The sequence below is a fragment of the Eumetopias jubatus genome, unplaced genomic scaffold (genome assembly GCF_037043125.1).
Source record: "Eumetopias jubatus isolate StellerSeaLion01/CBP00866 unplaced genomic scaffold, mEumJub1_p1.0 scaffold_6, whole genome shotgun sequence".
NCBI lineage: Eukaryota > Metazoa > Chordata > Mammalia > Carnivora > Otariidae > Eumetopias > Eumetopias jubatus.
The window spans coordinates 85,879,956-85,900,813 of NW_028274812.1; the positions used below are offsets into that span (position 1 = coordinate 85,879,956).

General features: G+C 39.3%; 1 protein-coding gene across 2 annotated transcripts in view; it reads left to right on the top strand.

The window, feature by feature from the left end:
• The window catches only part of COL9A1 (collagen type IX alpha 1 chain), an 84,573-nt gene that overhangs the window by 46,641 nt on the left and 17,074 nt on the right, over window positions 1-20,858 (top strand). For both annotated transcript variants that reach the window (XM_028097803.2, XM_088024324.1), the window contains 15 exons: window positions 163-216; window positions 1,600-1,653; window positions 1,795-1,848; window positions 1,984-2,037; window positions 2,459-2,512; window positions 3,522-3,566; window positions 4,840-4,893; window positions 4,999-5,052; window positions 13,589-13,642; window positions 14,263-14,334; window positions 14,972-15,007; window positions 15,692-15,736; window positions 17,047-17,079; window positions 20,380-20,526; window positions 20,758-20,812. In XM_028097803.2, coding sequence (XP_027953604.1) covers window positions 163-216; window positions 1,600-1,653; window positions 1,795-1,848; window positions 1,984-2,037; window positions 2,459-2,512; window positions 3,522-3,566; window positions 4,840-4,893; window positions 4,999-5,052; window positions 13,589-13,642; window positions 14,263-14,334; window positions 14,972-15,007; window positions 15,692-15,736; window positions 17,047-17,079; window positions 20,380-20,526; window positions 20,758-20,812 — 865 coding nt within the window. The remainder of the gene's footprint in view (window positions 1-162; window positions 217-1,599; window positions 1,654-1,794; window positions 1,849-1,983; window positions 2,038-2,458; window positions 2,513-3,521; window positions 3,567-4,839; window positions 4,894-4,998; window positions 5,053-13,588; window positions 13,643-14,262; window positions 14,335-14,971; window positions 15,008-15,691; window positions 15,737-17,046; window positions 17,080-20,379; window positions 20,527-20,757; window positions 20,813-20,858) is intronic.

Consider the following 20,858-nt stretch of genomic DNA (forward strand, 5'->3'; position numbering starts at 1 on the left):
TGAGGTACCCAAATGAATACTCCCTGGGGTTCACCAATGAATACAGTATATATTACAGACACAAAACCTCCTTTTAATCTGGCTATTAATGTTCCATGGAAAGACTGATGTGCCTTTTAATGACTGATCTCAATTTCATTTCTCTGTCTTGTTTTTTTGCAGGGTGCTCGGGGCTTAGATGGAGAACCTGGACCTCAAGGTCTTCCTGGTGCACCTGTAAGTAGTTTTCCTTTTACAAGACCCAAAGATAGATTATTTAGCAATGATCAGTCATAGATTATTTGCTGTGTGTGTGTGTGTGCATGCAAGTGTCTTTTACATGTGAATAATTAAAGTGGTAAAATTGGCAGTAGTTTTTATATTTATTTAAACAAATTTTAATAAAGATAAGCATCACTTCCTTGAATAAAGAGAAATGTTCTTTTGATTTGATATGGGTTTTTTTCACATAGGTGAAGTCAAATTGTTAAGTTTCTATGTTTGCTGTGTTTTCCTTTTGTTTTGGCTGCCAGGATGCTTAGAATCACAGTAACTGTCTCATTTCAGGTTCTTGGATAATTCTATCCTTTTCTGTGATTTCTGATCTCATTATTCTATATTTTGACTGCTATATGTACATGTGTCATTATTATAGGCTGCCTCAGACCTTTTCTAGAAATAAATAAATAAGCCACCCATTAATAACCACCTTTATCACAGAATAAGTAGAAAAGGTATAAGAGAAATAGAATTTTCAACTATCAAGCTCTTATAGCCCAATGGGAAAGACAGAATGTAACTACATTATGCATTATGAGATCCAGCACTGGAGTATGTGGTAGAGGCAATGCATGTAAGAAGAGAATCCTGGAGGCAGGTTGATCTGGAAAGCTGTTCTGGGTGGGAAAGGCAGCAGCGTACAGCTGAGAAGGAGCGCTGTTGGTGGTGATGGGGGGTGTGTGTTGTCATAGGGACTGTTATTGCTTGGCTTGGAAAGTTTCTGTTGAGAAGATGAAATTGAATATATAAAGCAGGATTACATTGTGGAGAGTATTTAATGCCAATGTGAGCAATTTGCACTGATCTAGTAGCAATAGTTAGCCATTTGAGGTTTTAGACTAGTTATGCAATTCAACAAAAGCTCTAGTTTAGGAAGACACATCCTCTCATCTATTACCCCCATACCATAAATCAACATTAGCTGGATAATTTTGACAGAAACCATTATTATTGCCTGGAGAGTGAAATAATATGGAGAAAAGATAGGCAACTGACCCAAACCTCAACCCACCATGATAGTCAATGAGTTTAGCTGATATGTAGACATAGTTACTTGATGTTAAGGTTACCTGCAGTATGGATCCAAAGAGCACAGAAGCTTTACACATTTAAAATGAAATCAAAGGACATGTGAGTCTCTGTGATCCCTATGGCAATATACATTTTTAAGACAATGTAATTTTTATAAAAAGATTTCTTGAGCTAGGCATCCATGACAGAGCAAAGCATTGGGGTGAAAGAGCAGTAATAAGGTAATATAGATAGATGGTGTTTTATAGTTTCAAAAGTCCATCAATAAGTAGCTTTTGCTATTTTTAACAACATTTTATTTTCATACAGGGTGATCAAGGACAGCGAGGACCTCCAGGAGAAATAGGTCCCAAGGGAGATAGAGTGAGTTCAAATTCATGTCAGTCACTACAGACATCGTGCTTTTTTGGTGTCCTCTGCTGGTTATGCTTATCTCTTTGATGTGTCCAAAGTGTCGTGATAAATGAGCATGTCTTGTCTATCCCTTCCCTTCTGCTCTGCAAGGGCCCTCAAGGTTCTAGAGGAATTCCTGGCGTCCCTGGGACCAAAGGAGACACGGTATGTCCTGAGCCATAGTCATCCACCACATTTTTCTAAGTGATTATTAGCTGGTAATAAAACTTTAGAAAATAATGAAGGGAAGAAGAATGCAACTGTTTCTAAGACACAGTGTGTTGCTTTGTGTGTCTTTAGGGCTTGCCAGGTGTGGATGGCCGTGACGGAATACCTGGAATGCCCGGGACAAAGGTAGCTGTGTAGCCCTGGCCAACCGAGCCCAGCATTTCCATTACTACATTACTGGCAGATTTACTCAGCTGGTTTTGGCTTTTTTCCTCCATTTAGTTTTTTCATCAAGTGTCAACTCAAAAATACTATTAGAATAGTATGCTTGTTTACTTGGTTTTAGGAACTCAGTAGAAATGCCCTGTTGATGAAAGCAGTTGAAAGAGATTGTGTATTTTGATTAAATTTATGTTCCAAGTCCATCCTCCCCATCCCGTCCCCCGTACCGCCCCCCCCCGCCCTGAACTGGATCATATTATAAAAGTGCACATAAGGTCACCTGTAGGGAATCCTTCTATGCAGAAGCCCTGTGTCCTTTCTTTTCTTGAAAGACTTATAGCAGCTCACACACATTCAATGATGCAATAAAAACTTCTTTTCTCAGGGTGAACCGGGGAAGCCTGGGCCTCCTGGTGATGCAGGATTGCAGGGCTTACCTGTGAGTATTTGGGTCTTTAAATGTTTATTGGTTTAGCTACATATTTGGAAAATACAAATTTTAGGGAGAAGCAAATAATTTGATACATTCCGGGGAAGAAATATGATGCTTTAAGTTTACATTTTTACAGTTTTACATTTTATACTTTTTTCCTGAATAAGGAACTGTTTCTCTAATAACTATACTAAGCTTTAATTTGTATTTTGCATTCTTCTTCTCTCTTTAGTTCACTCAATCTTTCTTATCTTTTTACTAATTCTGAGCTGTGGACCAGGAGCACATACTCCCTCCTCCTTTTCACCATTTCTGAAGTTCTTGTTAGCAGAGTTGAGTCATAAGAGGCTTGAGAGTATGCTCATGGAACGATGTGAGGTATAAGAGACCACTTTTTTGATTGTGTGCTATTTTGAATTATTCGAATTGGCATTTCCCTGCAATGATGTGTCTAGAGGTTAACGTGGATTATACAGATGTATTCTTGGAGACAAATGTTTCAAGGTAATAAAGGGACACTTGGTAATTTGAGGGCTGACCTCAATTTATTATGATATCTGACATTTTAAAATAATCAGTTAGAGAACATTAGGACTCCCAATAGTACCAGATTTTAGTTCGAGCCAGCGTTCTCCTACCATTCCGTTTTTCTACTTCAGGTTTAGCATTTCAGTAGGTCTTTGTTTTGTTATTCTGTGCATAGGATCATGCTGGTAGGAGTTCCCCTTGACTGGATTATAATTTGGAAATTCATGCTTGAAAAACAACTTTAGTTTAGAGGTAGGATTTGCCTAAGGGTATTCAGACTTAAGCCAGATAGAGTAAAGTAATTCCTTCTAAACTGTGGGTAGTTCTAGAACTGTTCAGAATTTGGGAACTAGGAAGAATCTCCCTCACACTAAAGCTTTGATGTTGTCATGATTCTCTCAGCCCCTCGGCAGTGTGCAGTAGGCATGGCCTCTCACAGATTCTCCACTGAGGTGATTCAACCCATGTTCTGTGTGTCCTCTTTTAGGGTGTGCCTGGGATTCCTGGTGCGAAGGGCGTTGCTGGTGAAAAGGTAAAAGATGAAAACTTTTTAACAGTACTTTTCTCTTTTTTTATTTTTTCATTAATATGTTTTATCATTTTTAGTATTTCCAACCTGCCTTTTATTTTATGTTTGATCCTAAGGAGAAATTAAAAAAAAAAAGGCTTTTTTTTAAGGCCTCAAATGCTAACCTCTTTCCTAGCTGCAGAAAGAATACTTTGACCAATTGTTGCTGATTAGACTTCTTTCCTGAAAGTGTCATCCTTTGTCAGTTCAAAACAGAGACAGTGTTATTGCTCTTTACCACTTAAAATAAGGAAATTATGATTAAGCTATAGAAATTATGTCAGTGAATATACATGATTTTGCTTAAACTGAAAAGATATTAAACATTTTGTTCTCAGACTGATCAAACAGTGCTTATATTGCAGCAATTAAAAGCAATAGGTGAAGGAAAAATTAAAGGGATAAGATATAGCTTTAATCTAAATAAAAGAGATAACATGGGAGTAAAGTAGAATTCGGTCACTACTGGGTTATATGGTTATAGCTCTCCAATTACTGGGGTCCACAGCATCTTCAGCAGAAATGCTCCCTTCCTAAGTGGACCGGAAGAGATTGATGGTGGAGATGGATCCCCAGACATGTGCTTTCTCTGGAGCTTGCTGGCAGGGTCCTCTCAACAGCACATCCACCTATTCCTCATATTCACAGGTTCATATTCAATTTTAATAGTGTCAGCGTCAGATAAAAGGGCTCCGAGAAGTTTATTGGAGATAGAAATGGTAAATGTAATTAACATTGTGAAGAAAGAAAAATCTTCGGGCGCCTGGGTGGCTCAGTTGGTTAAGCAACTGCCTTCGGCTCAGGTCATGATCCTGGAGTCCCGGGATCGAGTCCCACATCGGGCTCCCTGCTCGGCAGGGAGTCTGCTTCTCCCTCTGATCCTCTTCCCTCTCGTGCTCTCTATCTCTCATTCTCTCTCTCTCTCTCAAATAAATGAATAAAATCTTTAAAAAAAAAAGAAAAATCTTCTTATTCATTTTTTGACATTCGCCCTTCATTTTTGAACATTTTTTGATACGTTTATTATACTTTTCAGAATAAGAGAACAGGATCCTGAATCTAAAGAACTTTAACGTAGCCACCAAGAAATAGATTCTATATCCTCCCAAATTCTCAATGTGAAATTGGGAAATTAATGCTATTTAGGTGTAAGAAATGCCCAGTTTGGGTAAGACAGGTTGATGATTTTGCTTACTCGCTGTCTGAATTTACTTCGAATGTCACATTTTACCTTTAGGGTAACACAGGTGCTCCAGGGAAGCCTGGTCAGCTGGGGAATTCAGGCAAACCGGTAAGATGACATGAGTTACCTTTCCTTATGTGATCACCTGTTGTAATCACTCAGCAGAGAATTCGGGAGTGTTAACTTTTTCTTTCCCTGCCTTCCTCATAACAGGGCCAACAGGGGCTGCCAGGCGATGTGGGACCCCGAGGACCCCGGGGGCTTCCTGTGAGTACTCCTTTTCTATAGAACCTTCCGAAGTGCCTTCTCAGGGTTTTGCTGGGTGTCCTTCCAATCATTTATTCATTTATCCATGAATGCCTTCTCAAGTTTGAGCATGTGCTAGTTGAGAGATACAGTGAAACGGGAACACTAGTCGTGTATACAATCTGCTTTTTAAAAATTTTTAAAGTATTTTTAAAAAGCATGAGGACCCTTTTTGCTCTTATCTCATGCTGAAGGAAATATTTTAGTGTGGTTAAAAAAACAACTTTACTGAGCTGTAATTCATATACTATATAATTCAACCATTTAAAGCATACCATTCATTGATTTTTAGCATATTTATAGAATTATGGAACCATTGCCACAGTCAATTTTAAAACGTTTTCATCACCTGAAAAAACCTCCTCTGTGTCCACTTGCAGTCACTCAACATTTCCTCCCAATCCTCTCAGCCCTAGGCAACCACTAATCCACTTTCTGTCTAGATTGGCCTGTTCTGAAAATTTCATATAAATAGAATCATTCAGGTTGGGGTTTCTTCAGGGAATGGCTTCCTTCAGCATGTTTCAAGGCTTAGCTATGTTGTGGCATGTATCTCTACTTCATTCTTTTTTATTGCTGGCTAATGTTCAGTAGCATGGATATACCACCTTTCCTTCATTCTTTCATCTACTGAAGGACATTTGGGTTGTTTCTACTTTTTGGCCATTATGAATAATGAAGCTGTGAACATTTTTTCTACCAGTTTTCCTGTGGACACACGTTTTTATTTCTCTTGAGTAGAACACCTAGGAGTGGAATTTCTGGGTCATGTGGTAACTATATTTAATCTTTTGAGAAACTGCCAGACTTTTTAGTGTGAGTCTGTAAAAGTGTCTATTTTGCAGCCAATACAGCAATGTATGTTGTCTCACTAGATACACTTTAACCCTTAGAGAGAAACTGATTAGGAAATTAAGCACTATGCACCAAATGTTAACCATAAACAATTTTCTCTGGCCTTCAGTTTAGGTTCTCATTTTTAAAAGCTGCTGGGAGGGCGCCTGGGTGGCTCAGTCGGTTAAACGTCTGCCTGCGGCTTAGGTCGTGATCCCGGGGTCCTGGGATCAGTCCCGAGTCGGGCTCCCTGCCTCTCTCTCTCTCTCTCTCTGTCTGTCTCTCATGAATAAATACATAAAATCTTTAAAAAAAAATCTGCTGGGTAACAAAAAGAACTCCAAGTGAGAACACAGAAACATTTCCAAATATTGTTGTTACTTCTCTTAAAGGATTTCATGAGCATGTTGAATGACAATTTTCGTTTCAAAGAAGTGAAATATTCCAGGTATCTTGACATGAGAGGGGAATTTTTCCACTTCTCACAGGTGTTTGTCAACTGACCTCTATCAGGTGGTTTCCAGAAGTTTCTCTGCAGCCAAAGAAACTAGCTACTGCTCCTCATTATGCTCCTTGATCACTCACTGCTCAGTTATTCTTTTTTTTTTTTTTACTGCTGTTATTCTTTTCTTCTCTCTTGTTTGAAGCCTGTGAACTTCTAATTAATTTTTTTAATCGACTGCCAAAGCAATGAGTTTATAGCTAGATCATATTCCTAAAACAATGAAGGTGCTACATGACTGGTCCAGAAAGATTTAACAGTGTGGGAGAGGGGCACTGGAACTTTGAGAATGTTGGTTATTAAGTCTAATATTCCCTTTATAGAGCAGGGAACAGTAAAGTTGAAGGGGCACCTGTTTTATGTCTGATCCATGCACTGAACACAAAAAGTGACACAGTAGAGAGGGCTTGGCCCATCATCGGTTAAGGGCCATGGGATGTATGAAGAACTAGAGGCAAGAACTGCAGAAGGAGATGGGGTGGAGGGTGTTTAGTTCTCTCATGTGACGGGAGGCAGATCTGTTATGCCTATGCAAGCTTTGAGCCTGATTCAGATTTTGATTTTTGAGTTTCTGTAAATGTCCAGATTCTCTTTGCTCCGATCACTGTGGCTCAAAGCCTTGGTGTTCTTCCATCACGTTTCCTATCTCCAATAGGACCTGTTGATTCTACCGCCTCCTCTTTTTAAAGATTTTATTTATTTATTTGAGAGAGAGAGCGAGCACAAGCGGGGTGAGGGGCAGAGGGAGAAGCAGACTCCCCACTAAGCAAGGAGCCTGACTCGGGACTCAATTCTGGGACTCCAGGATCTTGACTCGGGCCAAAAAGAGACACCCAACTGACTGAGCCACCCACCCAGGGGCCTTCTACCTCCTCCTTTTTAAGGTCTCTTGTATTTGACTCTTCTTTTCTAAGCCCACCTTCACCATCCTGGCTCAGATCATTACCTGATACTTGGATTATCAGATGTCTCCTGATTTGCCTTTCCAGCTTCTTTCCTTCCCCTACCAGTGTTCCGCAACAAGGTACTCCTGGTATGTTGGCTGGGATAGTTCTTCAGTTCCCTGGGATTCCACCCTAGCACTCCAGTAAGGTTCCCCCAGTCGTGGTGACAAATAAGAGTGTCAGACACAATGCCAAAGGCCTGGGGAGTGGCCAAGATCCCAGTCTGCACACACTGCCATATTGGTCTGTTCCAAGTACAGCTTCCATCATCACTTCTTTATTTAAAGATCTTCAGTGGATTTCCACTGGTGAGAAAAGGAAGTACCAAATCTTAAACTGTCTGTTTATCCCCCGGTTTTACATCTCACTTCTGCCTTGCTCAGAGCCTGTGTTCAAGTCAAGCTGGATTCCATGATCATTTCCAAATAATCTCTGCACTTCTCAGCCCACCTGTTTTCTTTTGTTATACTCTGCCCTTAGATGGCTTTCTTCCCCATTTCTCTGACTCAACAGCCCATGTCCCTTCTTAGATGTAACTGAAATGTTAATTCGACAGTGAAACCATCTCGGATTATGCCCTATCCCTCAGGTAGAAGTGTTCTCTCCTTATTCTGAACCCTGTAACCCGGGCCCCTTTTGCCCCGTGCTGTGGGAACTGCAGGGAAGCAGGGACACCTCTGATCCACCTTTGCATTCCCTACATCTCTTCCTTCAGGGCCTGTCGCAAGGTGGTGCTCAATATTTCTAAAAATGAATTGAATTGGAGGTATAATAAATCTCGCTATGCTGCTTATGTTGGTAATAATTGACTTCTCACCTACTGTAAATTTTACAGAAAAGTGTCATGAGAGGTTGTAAGTATTGAAGTTCTGGAGCAGAGTTTTAACACCAAATCTACTGACAGAAAGATACATTTGTTCTTTCATCTTACATCATTACATTTAGTTTCATAGATAACTTCACACATTTTCAACGATTCCTCACAAGTTTTATCAGTTTTTCCTGCGAATGTCAAGTTGAAAAGCTGAGTAGAAGGAATGAAAACCTCTTTCTAATGTGTTCTACTAATGGACCAGGGCTAATTGGAGCACGTCTTTGAAATTAAGTGGTATTCCCCTTTCAAACCATTGTTCTAAGAGCTTCAGCCCTGTGTCACAGCAACACACATTGGAGTTTTTTTGGTCACCTCTAGCGATTACATGTGAGCACATATCTTTACCCCTTGGATGGTGCTTCTGGCTTTCTTGCTCACACTACTGGTTATACCTGGATCTGGGTGACTCCTGGTTTACACCAGGAGAATGGCGGGGGCCTTGGATGCTGTGGCTCCTGGTCCATTTCCCTCTTTCAGGCTTCCCAGAACTAGCCAGGGCTTTTGCTGAGTGAGTTGTGTTTGTTCTGCTCTCATGTTTCTGACTGGGATGAGTGCCATGCTGATCTACTTCCAGTTTTCTGAAGATTATACACTCCTCAAGTACAGAGCCTCTCTGGTTTCTCTTGAGGTTCCACCCCCACCCTATCACCAACAGCTCTGAGCACAGAGGTCCCCATATGGTGTGTTGTGGAATGATCGAAACTGCATTCCCGTGCCACCCAGGCCATGAAAAATTATCCCTGTCAATAATCTGTGAAGCAGCTGTGATGGTTATAGATTTTGATCTGCCTCTGTGTGTGAGGGAATATTTTAAACCTACACCAGAGAAAAATATAAACTATACAATGCTGTCAAATTGAATAGATTTTTAAAATATCTTTATGGCAAACCTAAAAATTATCATTGTGGTAGGACTAATATGATCTTCCAATGTTAATATGAAGATGGGTTTGTAAAAGCAACAGTCTGTAGAAATCATAATTGATCTTCTGGTTTAATCAGCATCCCTTTTCCCAGAGAGAGGCACTTACGTATATAATTCAGACTAAGTATAATGATTTATAATTTCTCACTTCTAAAATTAGCATGGTACTAAGAATAACGTTCATTCTTCAACTAGTTAGCATTTTGGGTAATCAGGCAAATACAACCACCATCACAATCTAGAGCACAATGGAATAAAATCTAAATTTCTTTTTTTTGCAAAATACTTATGACAACACAAGTATAATGAAGTAGATTTTTTTCTGTGATATTTTAAAGTCTAGTAGTTCCATTTTAAAAGGAAGACTTCCAGATGGAATTATTTGTATTTATTGAAATGAGTTTTACAAAATAGCTCTCAATACTTGTTTATAAAGAAGGTGCCTTCTTGGGGTGGCTCAGTTGGTTAAGTGTCTGACTCTTGATTTCGGCTCAAGTCATGATCTCAGGGTTGTGAGATGGAGCCCCACATCTTGGGATTCTATCTCCCTCTCTCCCTGCCCCACCCGACTCCTGCTCTCTAAAAAAAAAAAGAAGACGATTCTTCTTGGTGATCAATGGTCTTGACAGAAACTGGAGAAATGAGGACTAGAGACTTGTTTTGTTTTGTTTTGTTTTTTTCCCAAGAGCAACTTGTACTTTTAAAGAAACTTGGGAGATTTGAAAGGCAGAGAACATTTAATTAAACAGATTAAAATACTTAATTTTGACTGATTTCTATAGTTCTTGGGTAAAACCTTGGATAAAAATAACTAATGCTCTCATAGTGCTTACTCTGAGCCACATACTGTTCCAAGTGCTTTATGTATCTATTTATTTTTTTTTAAATTTTTTTATTGTTATGTTAATCACCATATATTACATCATTAGTTTTTGGTGCAGTGTTCCATGATTCATTGTTTGTTCATAACACCCAGTGCTCCATGCAGAACGTGCCCTCCTCAATACCCATCACCAGGCTAACCCATCCCCCCACCCCCCTCCCCTCCAGAACCCTCAGTTTGTTTTTCAGAGTCCATCATCTCTCATGGTTCGTCTCCCCCTCTGATCCTTTCAAAAACCCTATGAGATCGGTACTGTTTTTATCCCCACTCTACAGGTGAGGACACTGAGGCACAGAGAGGAGAAGTTGTGGGGCTGGAGTTGGTTGGGGCCAACATGGTGGAGCCCGGTTTCAGATCTGGCAGTGGGGCTCATTGCCCGCAGCTTCATCTCCACCCTCCAGTGCCTCGACGGCTCGAGTCAAGGCTCTGCAGGATGGTTTTTATTTGAAGTTAGCTTGCCCAATTCTAAAGGTACAAGGCATATTTAGCAAACTTTAAAGTTTGGTGTTTATGGAATTTTCGTAGTGAGCATTTAACAAAAGTCTAAAGTAAAGCTGGTGAAGACAAACAAACACGACATAAACCCAAACAGATTCCTAGGTCTGACCTCAGAATCACAGAATAAGAATCTAGGGGAGAGGGGGGAAGATAGGAGGAAGAGCAGGGAGATGGGGTGGTGGAAGACATCTAGTGAAATATATTTCTAAAACACTCTTTGGGGGAATTCTGATGCACAGCCAGAGTTGGGAATCACTGGTAGAGGGTCTGCAACTTTTTTAAAGCCTCGATTGGCTTCTTAAGTAGGGAGTGGTTGGCAGATGTGTCTGAACATTCTGGAGCTATATATGGTGGCACAGAGCATCCAAGAAGAAAAAAAAAAGCCTTTTATTATGGTCCTCATATTTTTAATGGTAGGATTTTGCCTTTTTTTTTTTTTTCTGGTTCCTTACAATTCTTTTGTTACAGATCATAACTCTTGTCACAGGGCTCATAAATCTTAGCTACTGGGCAGAAAAGCCATATCCCTACCAGTCTCCCTTGCCCACATCTGAGACTATGGTTATCACCACAGCTGTTGAAACATAGGAGATTTACCATTTATAAGTTTAGCACACCTGGGGTTACAAGGTCATGGTTAATTGCTCCCTACAACATGTGTTTAGTTTAACCTATGTTTTTAGAGATGACTATTTATATCTCAGTTATTCATGTTCATCTTACTTACATGTTTTTAGATTTCATAGAAATCATAGGAATGGCCATCAGAAAATCTTGTCCTAACACTTTATTCATAACTGCTTGGTCATTGTTGTGAAAATCAACATTACCTTTTTCAACCTTGAGGTGATTTCTATAGAAATACCTACGTTTAAAATGGCCAAGAATTTAAAGGATGAAAGAGAAAAAAAAAATGAGGAACACATTCTGTCTGTTTGTGTACTAACAGAGGAGTAAATGCTTGTAACTTTACTGACCTGTGCATGCTGGGCTCTCCTGGGAACAGAAGGTCAGCAGAATAGTCTCCACTGGGGTTCTGAGCCATTCATATGTGTTACCAAGGGCTGCCAGGGGTTGGAAAACACTTACAAATTGACTAATAGGACCTCATGAAAGAGAAAATAAGTACCAGCTGAGAAAATCTTTGTCTTTGGCAAAATCATCCCACCAAAAGAAATGAAAAGTCACACAATCCTTTATTTTAACTTAGCCCTTTGGTTTGTGAAAGAGAAAAAAAGTACAGCAATCATCTTTCTTTTGGCATAATGATCCACGTATTTAGAAGTGACTACTTGAGAGTTTGTTTGGCGGTTCTAATGGGAGCGCAACTACTCGTATACCTTTGACCGAAGCACGGTTTTGTGTGTGTGTGTGTGTGTATATATGTGTGTATATATATATATATATATATATATATATGAAAGAAGTGAGTACTTGAGGTTGTGCCAAGAACTGCTTTCCCCTTCTGATATCATTAATTAGTTTTCCTACCAATGACTGTTAATTATTTTGTGAATTAAAGTCATGTTAGCCCAATGACACTTAGGATCTTCATCATGATGCAGTTCAGAAATTATTTGAAAATGCCAACGGAGCAGATATACTGAAGAAAATCTGTCTTGAACTTTCAAGTGCTGGACTAAAGTAATGGGGTAGAACCCGATCTTTATATTAATAGATGGATAGAAGAACCTATCACAGTGGCTGGTTTTCATCTAGTCTTACATCTTTCCAGTGCCCATCCTCATAGGCCTGCCTCAGGCTTCTAAGCTGCTCACAAGGGTTAAGGGCCAATGTATCATCCAAACTTACATATTAGACAGGTTGCTTATATAAAATTTTTTGAAAAGTATTTAAGAGCATTTCATTTAAATCACCTATAAGTCATTTGAGACAACTGCCACTTAAGTGTAGCTCAAAGCTAGAGACTTGTAATCTGGCAAACATTACTTAATCCTTTAAAGAAACTGAAAATTCAGAAGGATTATGGACCTTGACACTTGGTTCAACTTAGAGATAAATGAAGAGCATATGGGCCAGATCAGGATAATCTTAGCAGGAGCATTTATAAATATCAAGAATTAATATGAAGTTGTCATGTCATTTTAAAGTAAAATGAACTCAAAAGACTACTTTCATTTTTCTATACACTGTCCAGGAGATGTGATTATTTATTCAATAACCTTGTGTTCAGTTTAGTTGAATATGAGTTAGAAATAAAACAAGTTTTTATCAGACTGCATAAGACTGTATGAGGTTCTTGGGGAAAGAAATTGAAGAATTCATGTGTCTCCTTTTCTCAAAGGGCTTAGAGTTTCAAATAAAGAATTGAAATTGGCTCACAAACTGGAATGTTGCTTTCGGTGTATTTCCATTATAAATTGTACTTTCCAAAGTTTATTTAATCTTTTAAGGCGTGTTTAGAACAAGCATGAGTAGAACAAGGAATTTCGTATGTCAGAAACTCTGTAAATTTCTATTATCTCTGTCTTTCTGAAGTCGCATTAGTAATTTAAAGGCAAACATCTCTGTCCTGTTTCTCTCTCCCTTTTTTTCACTCCTTTGCAGCTCAAGATCGTTTGCTAGATGCTGTTTTAAAATGCACTGTGGACCAGAAGTTTACTGTGTTTTAGGCATTAGGTGGAATTCAGAATTGGTGTACATAATACCTCAAGAACACACACTCTAACGAGAGGAGAAAACATATACACAGATAAACCATAGTATGAGTTACATTGTGGTTCAGATGCTGGGAACTACTCATTGTCATTTCACGTAGAGGTAGCAGACGTCGTTTTTATCTAACGGGCCATAATCACGAGGAACAGCATGACCACATTCACCGACGGATAAACACTGGGGAGGCTGGGGGCGTTTTACGGAAAGGTCTCTGCCTTCGGTCGAAGATGGGGAGAACACTTTGATGACTTTTATATTTAAACAAGAACCTAAGTAGAGTGTTGTTTTACTGACGCAGTAATTAGGCATTGAGTTTCGGCAAACTAGCCAGTGGACGGTCGTGTTTGTGTTTTTCCAGGGCAGTAGAGGGGAGAGAGGACCAGTGGGACCCCCAGGACCACCAGGTAAACTGGTAAGTAATATTTCCAGCCTCCAGAAGTTTATTTGCTTTATACAAAACACATTTTAAAAAATAAGCAGAGGAAAAACAATGTACAAAGGGTGACTTAATCATCTGTACTTGATTTCTGTTGTTATGTGAACGCGTGGAAATGTAAATGGGAAATTTCAAGTTATACCTAGGATACCCTCCAAGGGTATTTTAATCAGTGTGGTTTGCAGCATACATTTTTGAAACCGGGAGAGATGTGAAGTGCTACCCTTGGCCTCTGCTTGTTCTTGGAATTGAAGGGAAGTGGGCGTGAACGCTGCCTTTTACTTCTTGAGCCCTGCTTGTTTACTCAGCGAGAGAAGCAGCACCATTGCAGGGACTCCACTGAAAGAGCCCACTGTTGGGAAGGGTGCAAACCCAGGAACGGAGGACCTCCTCGGTGGGAACAAGGGGGTGGAGGGACTGGCCTGTTTTTTTTTCCCCAGAGAGCGTGGGAGAGAGGCAGATTTGAGGAACAGAGTTAAACCAACGACAGCACATTTATTTTAGACGACAGTCCACACACCCAAGGTTGTGTCTGCCTCGTGTGACTGCAGTGTCGTAGTAACAGTGATTCTGGAGACACCGTGTTTGTTTTTCAGGGTTCTCCTGGCAGTCCTGGCCTCCCTGGCTTGCCTGGCCCCCCTGGCCTTCCTGGAATGAAAGGTGACAGGGTAAGATATCTAGCCCCCCAGAAAGTTCCTTATTTGGATGAGTTTTACTATATTGAGAAACCAAGCTTGCTTTCAGCACAGTGGAGATTTTTATAGCAATTATCATAGACAGCTGTTAAGAAAGGTATCCTGAATTACTGAGAGTTGAGATTAAGAAGCTATATATATATATATATATATATATATATATATACACACACACACATATATATATACACACATATATATAATAATTTATCAGAAGGAAAATACAAAAGTTGAGAAAAGTAAAAATGCCAGTTGTAATCATAGTTCCTGTTTAGTTTTAAATTTACATTCCTACCAGTCCAATTTTATGTGGACGTGATCAGAGAGCACCCCGAGTTGCCAGATTTTGGACAACTGTCAGTTTCTCCAGGCCTTACCCGGCTGTTGTTAGGTTGTCATCCTGATTTTTTTTTTTTTTTTTTTTTAAGCAGGCTCCACGCCCAGCCTGGAGCCCTGTTGTTAGGTTGTGGGGAGAGGAGCAAGTCCTCATCTATCACATTATTCATACTTGCCCTTATCTACCAGCCTGAGGAGGGAAGTTGGTTCACTTGAAATTATAGAGTTGAACATCTCAAAATACTGAAAAGGTATTATGTTTTATTCGTTACAGGGAGTAGTCGGTGAGCCTGGTCCAAAGGGTGGACAGGTAGGTCCTATCAGGAGAGTATGAAATGCAGTCCGTGATGTGCATGGAGGTGCCTCACCAGCAGGGGGCACTGGCTGGTTTATGGGTGTGAGTAAAAGGATGGAGGCTAGCAGTGTCTCTCAATTGTGCTTCATAGTGTGTGAAAGCTAGAGTTTAGTTTGGTCTGTAACCTTATCTACTGCTTTAATAGGCTGGAGCTGATGATGGCTCTGCCTCCAAGATGACACATTGAAAAGAGTGTCCCTTGCTCTCATTCACCAGATTGATTTACTTGTGACCGATGGAGCCTTCTATAGCTGCATCATCATATTTTGAGTTTTTCTGTATCAAGACCTTAACAAATAAAGTGTGAATGTGAATTAGAGTTAGTCCTTTTTCTGGGTTCCTTTTTCTACAGTGAAAGCCTTTTTTTCTAGGATTACCTAATTATAAAATTGCTGGATACGATCATTAATCCTTAACTTTAGAAGAAACTCAGCCTCACCTGCTGTCTTTTTTCTAGGCTCTATTCTATTTTTGACTAGCCACTGACAGCTAGATTGAAAAGCCATTGAGGGCATTTTGTATTTCTGCATGATCTGGTGGGCACTGTGGGCACTTAGGAATGCTTATCAATGTTGACGGGTTAAAACTGAGGCAAGGGAGTAAGAATTCAAAAATATGACTTTTAATTTTAATTTTTAGGGTTCGTCTGGTGAAGAAGGTGAAGCAGGAGAAAGGGGTGAACTTGTAAGACATTTTGTTTTGGTTGATGATGAGCCTTACTGATTTCTAACTGTACTAGAAACATAATTTTTCTTTTTCTCTGATACTGTTATCCTTGCTGACTTCTTCAGTGGCTACAGTGTCTCTTATATAAACTAATGAATGAATGCAGCCAAATTCAAGTAAAGCAGAGGGTAAACATCCCAAAATTGATAGACCAGGCCTTAAGCCGTCGGAGAACAAAGTGTTCTCTTATAGGTGGTGACTTTCTTGTGGCTTTACACCTGGACGTTCAAAGTGATTCTTAGATGACTATAGAAAGTCTATGAATAGTGCCTATCATGGAAACAAAATGAATTTTATTATAGCCAGAAAGCCATGGCTCACAAGTTTGACCATGGGTACTTTCCATAGTCTAAAACCTGCCAAAGAAGTGACCTCCATCTCCAGAGGATGCTGCTGCTAAATCTCCAGGAAGGTAGCAAGAATGAGAAAAAATTTTCTTTATTGCCAGAACTGCTACATCTGCTGGCTCATCTTTGTGGTTTTGACACAATCTAACATGACCTAATGTGGAAACTTACATTTGGTCCTTTGGAGTGATGATAGATTTCTCATAAAATAGTTCCAGAGAGCACTTAGTGCAGAAAAATTCTTGTAATGTTGTTTTATTCAGATTTTCAGGATTTAGAGCTAATATTAATGTAACATCTGAATTAGGCAAAGCTCTCTATTAAGTAAATTTAAAAAGAATTATTTTAAATTTATTTTCTGTTAAAAATTTTCATTTTATGGGCTAAGAGGATGTTTTAAATCATTGTTTTGTGGTGGAGATGAACTGATGTGCTTGAACTTGAGCTGAATTCATATCTAGAATTAGGGGGGAGAGATTTATGCATAAAATCAGGCATATTTGGTTTGATAGACTTTTCCAGATGAGTTTTAGAATATTGTTAGAGTTTCAAAAATGAAGTCATCAGGTTTAAATGTCCACTGTATTTTAAAACAGCATGCTAGTTTAATGTCTTTTGACTTACACATTTTAAGTCTCAACACCTAGCATTTTAGATCTGGTTGGAGCCTAGTTGAGCTCCGATTCCACCATGTTATTTAGCAGGTAAGTTAGTCAAAGGCTAGGAGGTTACAAAGCTCACAAAGTAGCAGAACTGGGACTAGAATCCAAATTTTGAATCTCCTGTTTTTCTGCCAATGCCAGAGTTCATCTCTTCATGGTTTTCTATAGATTTCAGCAACACAATAACCTATTAAATGTTTTTAGTAAACTATCAAACGTGAATGCATGGTTCTAACATAATTTTGTCTTATTGATTTAGGGAGAGATAGGATTACCTGGACCAAAGGGATCTGTAAGTACAATGAACAATAATGGTATAAAAAATTAAAATATCAATAAAGCCATAGAAAATGCAATGCTCTGCTTTATGAAATCACTATAAAATTCAATTCTTAAAAGACTTACCTTCAAGGAAATTAATGTCTAAATTTATTCTTTAAGTAATGGGTTCATCCAAAGGTGGGGGGAACCACCTCACAACAGTGTAAATGGATCTGCCTTTTGAATTAATCCACTCTAAAAGAAGTTTTTATCATAAGTAGCTCACTGAGTAGTATACATAGTAATTTCTTTCACAAATGGGTCATTTTAAAAGAACTGACTTGTCCTTTGTGGTGACAAGAGTATAAATGAATTTCATGGGCACTCATGCCATTGCAAATATTTCAGTAATTTTATTAATCTCCTGTGTGTTCTAGTTGGGGAAGTAACATAAAGTCATAATGCATCAGAAAATTTAATAGACAGTTATTAAAGCTAGAAAATGATCATCTCATTCAATTCATCATTTTACAGAAACTAAACTGATCTCCTTAGAGATTAGATGTATTCAGAATTATAGAACCAATTATTAGAACAAAATTAATAGAACCAAGTACAGAACCAATTAGAGAACGAGCAAACCTGGGATGATTCACTAATTTGAAAGGAATGCGCATTTAATACGGTAAGAAAATTAAGAGAGTATAAGGGAAAAGATGAAGCTCAGACCTTAACCTCAAATGCCACCACCTCTAGCTTCCATTTAATCTTTTAGTCCTTCCTGTTTCTAGAATCTTCTCCACTCTTCTCTGTCCCTGTACAACACAGTATCCTCATAGCAGCCAGTGCCATCTAGAGAAAAATATAAAGCCCACTCTTTATCCCTCCTCTTCATAAGCCCCTCAGGAATAACATTTGATAGAATAAAATCAGACTCTTAGCAAAATATATAAAGTCTTTGATGAAGTGGTCTCTAGCTAGCTATCTGGAACTTCATCTGTTTGCGATTGTTTTTACTTGGCATGCTATTTAATCCCTTGTGCTGTTCTCCTCGCCTGGAACACTCTTCCTCTTTCCTTAGAAGAGCTGCCTCCTACTTAGGCATGTAGCCCGATCCTTAGCTCAACTTTCCCCCTGGAGAACACCCCTCCGCCCCCAGACTTGGTTGCAGTGCCAGCCCTGGGCTCTTTACATGCCCCCGAGATGGGAACTATTACGTTGTATTAACTCACCTGTTTACACACACTCTCCAAACACCGTTGACAGTCCCAAGCTTTAAGTAACATCTTTACACCTAAGATTCTTTGACAGAAATGGTTTAGGATTGAGAAAAAAAATGTGAAGAGGGAACCTTGATAGGATTTGATAATAGAAATCCTACCTCACTATCTAGAAATAACCAGTAATGTTCAATGGTAATTAGGATTTGTTGTAAAAGGAAAATGTGAACGAACAATGCAGTGGTCAAAATGAGTTAATTTCATTTAAATTTGGGTATATTACTAGGAATTAACTCTTGATTTATCACCTCCCCTTCCTACCCCTCTCTCTTCTCTGCCACCACCCACCTAATTCTGATGCAGCTGAAGTGTGTTGTCCCAGAGTCAAGGAGACACACTTTCACTTTGCTCGGTGATCTCAGCAGAGACAAAGCTGATAAGTAGGTGAAGTCTGTACCTCCAGTTTCTACTTCAGTATACCACTCAATTGAGGAATTCTTTCCAGGGCCCCGGGGCCCTTGAGCTATCTGGGCCACGTTGGCCCTTCATCCCTTCATCGAAAATGTCCTGTCCCATGTTGTAGCAGTATTTCAGATGTTGTCAACAAGATGATAGACTCTGATTTGGCCTCCTTTGTTTTCTGCCAGTTCTTTAGTGCACTTCCAAATTCATTTTGGCGTCTCCTCAGGGTTGTTTTAGAAGTTGCTGTAGTTTTATACTGTAGTCATCTGACAGCTCCGAACCCTCCACAGCACATCCTTAGCTCTCTCTGTTGACATTGTCTTTCAGGAAGTCTTTTAGGCCATAATTTCTTCATAGAAGCAATTTTGACAAGTTGACTTAGATGAGTATCAACTTTTTTGCATAAAGAAAGATTGGAAAAAGTATAGGTGCTGAGCTTTATTCAGAGGCATCTAGTGAAAGCCCTCCCTGCCTTATCACCTTCTTCCCTTCAGCTTAAAACATCTGACCATTTGAAAGAGTTAATTCTTTTTTTTATTATGTTATGTTAATCACCATACATCACATCATTAGTTTTTGATGTAGTGTTCCATGATTCATTGTTTGCTATAACACCCAGTGCTCCTTGCAGAACGTGCCCTCTTCAATACCCATCACCGGGCCAACCCATCCCCTCTAGAACCCTCAGTTTGTTTCTAGATAAATGTTGCATATGAAAAAGAAGCAGGGTTAAGTCGTCTCATGAACTTCATTTTGAGCCCTAGCACTCCCTTATTGCCTTCTGTCCTTTTATCTTCTCATTCTTGTTCTATAAACAATGGCACATTGTAACCACTATGCCATAAATTCTACCAGAGGTAGTTTAACCGAAAGTGAATTAATTTAGCTTTGTTTTAAAGCAGTTATTGTAGATGGAGACTTTTAAAAATGTTTTTAGTGGTCTGCTTTCAGGGAAAAAAAATCTGGTATATGCTTTTTTGCTAAGGAAACAGTTGGTTTATTTTTTTTAACTTCTTTAATATTTAGATTTTTAACTTCCTCAAGACTTAGCTAAATTATGGACTCACTCTTTTTGTTCCAGTATTTTAAATGTATTCATTTTAACTGCAGCATTTTAAATGTGACATTTTAAATGTATTTAGTTAATGTTATAAAATGTATTTTATAATTCCTAGATACATGTGCTTCTTCAAATTCTCCTGAGTGTTATAAAGCTAAATAACTTATGTCCTTGGAAATATCTTTATTTTATGCTTTCTGTATTGGTGATATACAAAGTAATATGTCTTGTATGAACTCAGTGGCCTTTTTGTGGCCAGAAAAAGTTCACAAGCCTTATTAAAAATGAACTTGTTCTTAGGAAGTGGCTTAAAGTATAAAGAATGCAGTTTAAAAATGCATTATTTCAATTAACATTTTGAAATAATAACTATACCAAAAAGAAAGATTTTGAAAAACTTTACTTGAACTGGAATTCTCAGAGACTGTGGCATTCTGTGTCTTCACCTTGAGAATTTGTAACCTCTACAAACATCTCTTGGGAGACAGAATGTAAGCAAACCCCAAATTTCATGTAAGTCTTGTATTAATATTAAGCAGATAAATACTTGTGGATAGCCCTGGTTTTATAATGTGCCATTTTGTTCTAGGTGGGTAACCCTGGGGAGCCCGGCTTGAGGGGGCCCGAAGGAAGTCGGGGGCTTCCTGGCGTGGAAGGCCCAAGAGGACCCCCTGGACCACAAGGCGTGCAGGGAGAGCAAGGTGCCACCGGCCTGCCCGGCATCCAGGGCCCTCCAGTGAGTGGTGGGCAGTCCCCGCGGTTTCCCTTTGGAGACTCCAGCTCACAGCCCCAGCAGGGTGGCCGGGAGCCAGGCGAGCCCAGACACCAGCTCCTCAGCAGTATGGGAGAGTTCTCCTGTAAATCCAGCCACCTGGCCACTTGCTGAGTCTGTCAGGTTACCATTTAACAACGTCTTCTTTATGGTTCTGTGTATAAACCATCTTTTTTTTTTTCCCCCCTGTCTCAGGGTAGAGCACCAACAGATCAGCACATTAAGCAGGTTTGCATGAGAGTCATGCAAGGTAAATAAATCATAATGTCTTGACTTTTGGTGTGCTTTAAAGGTGG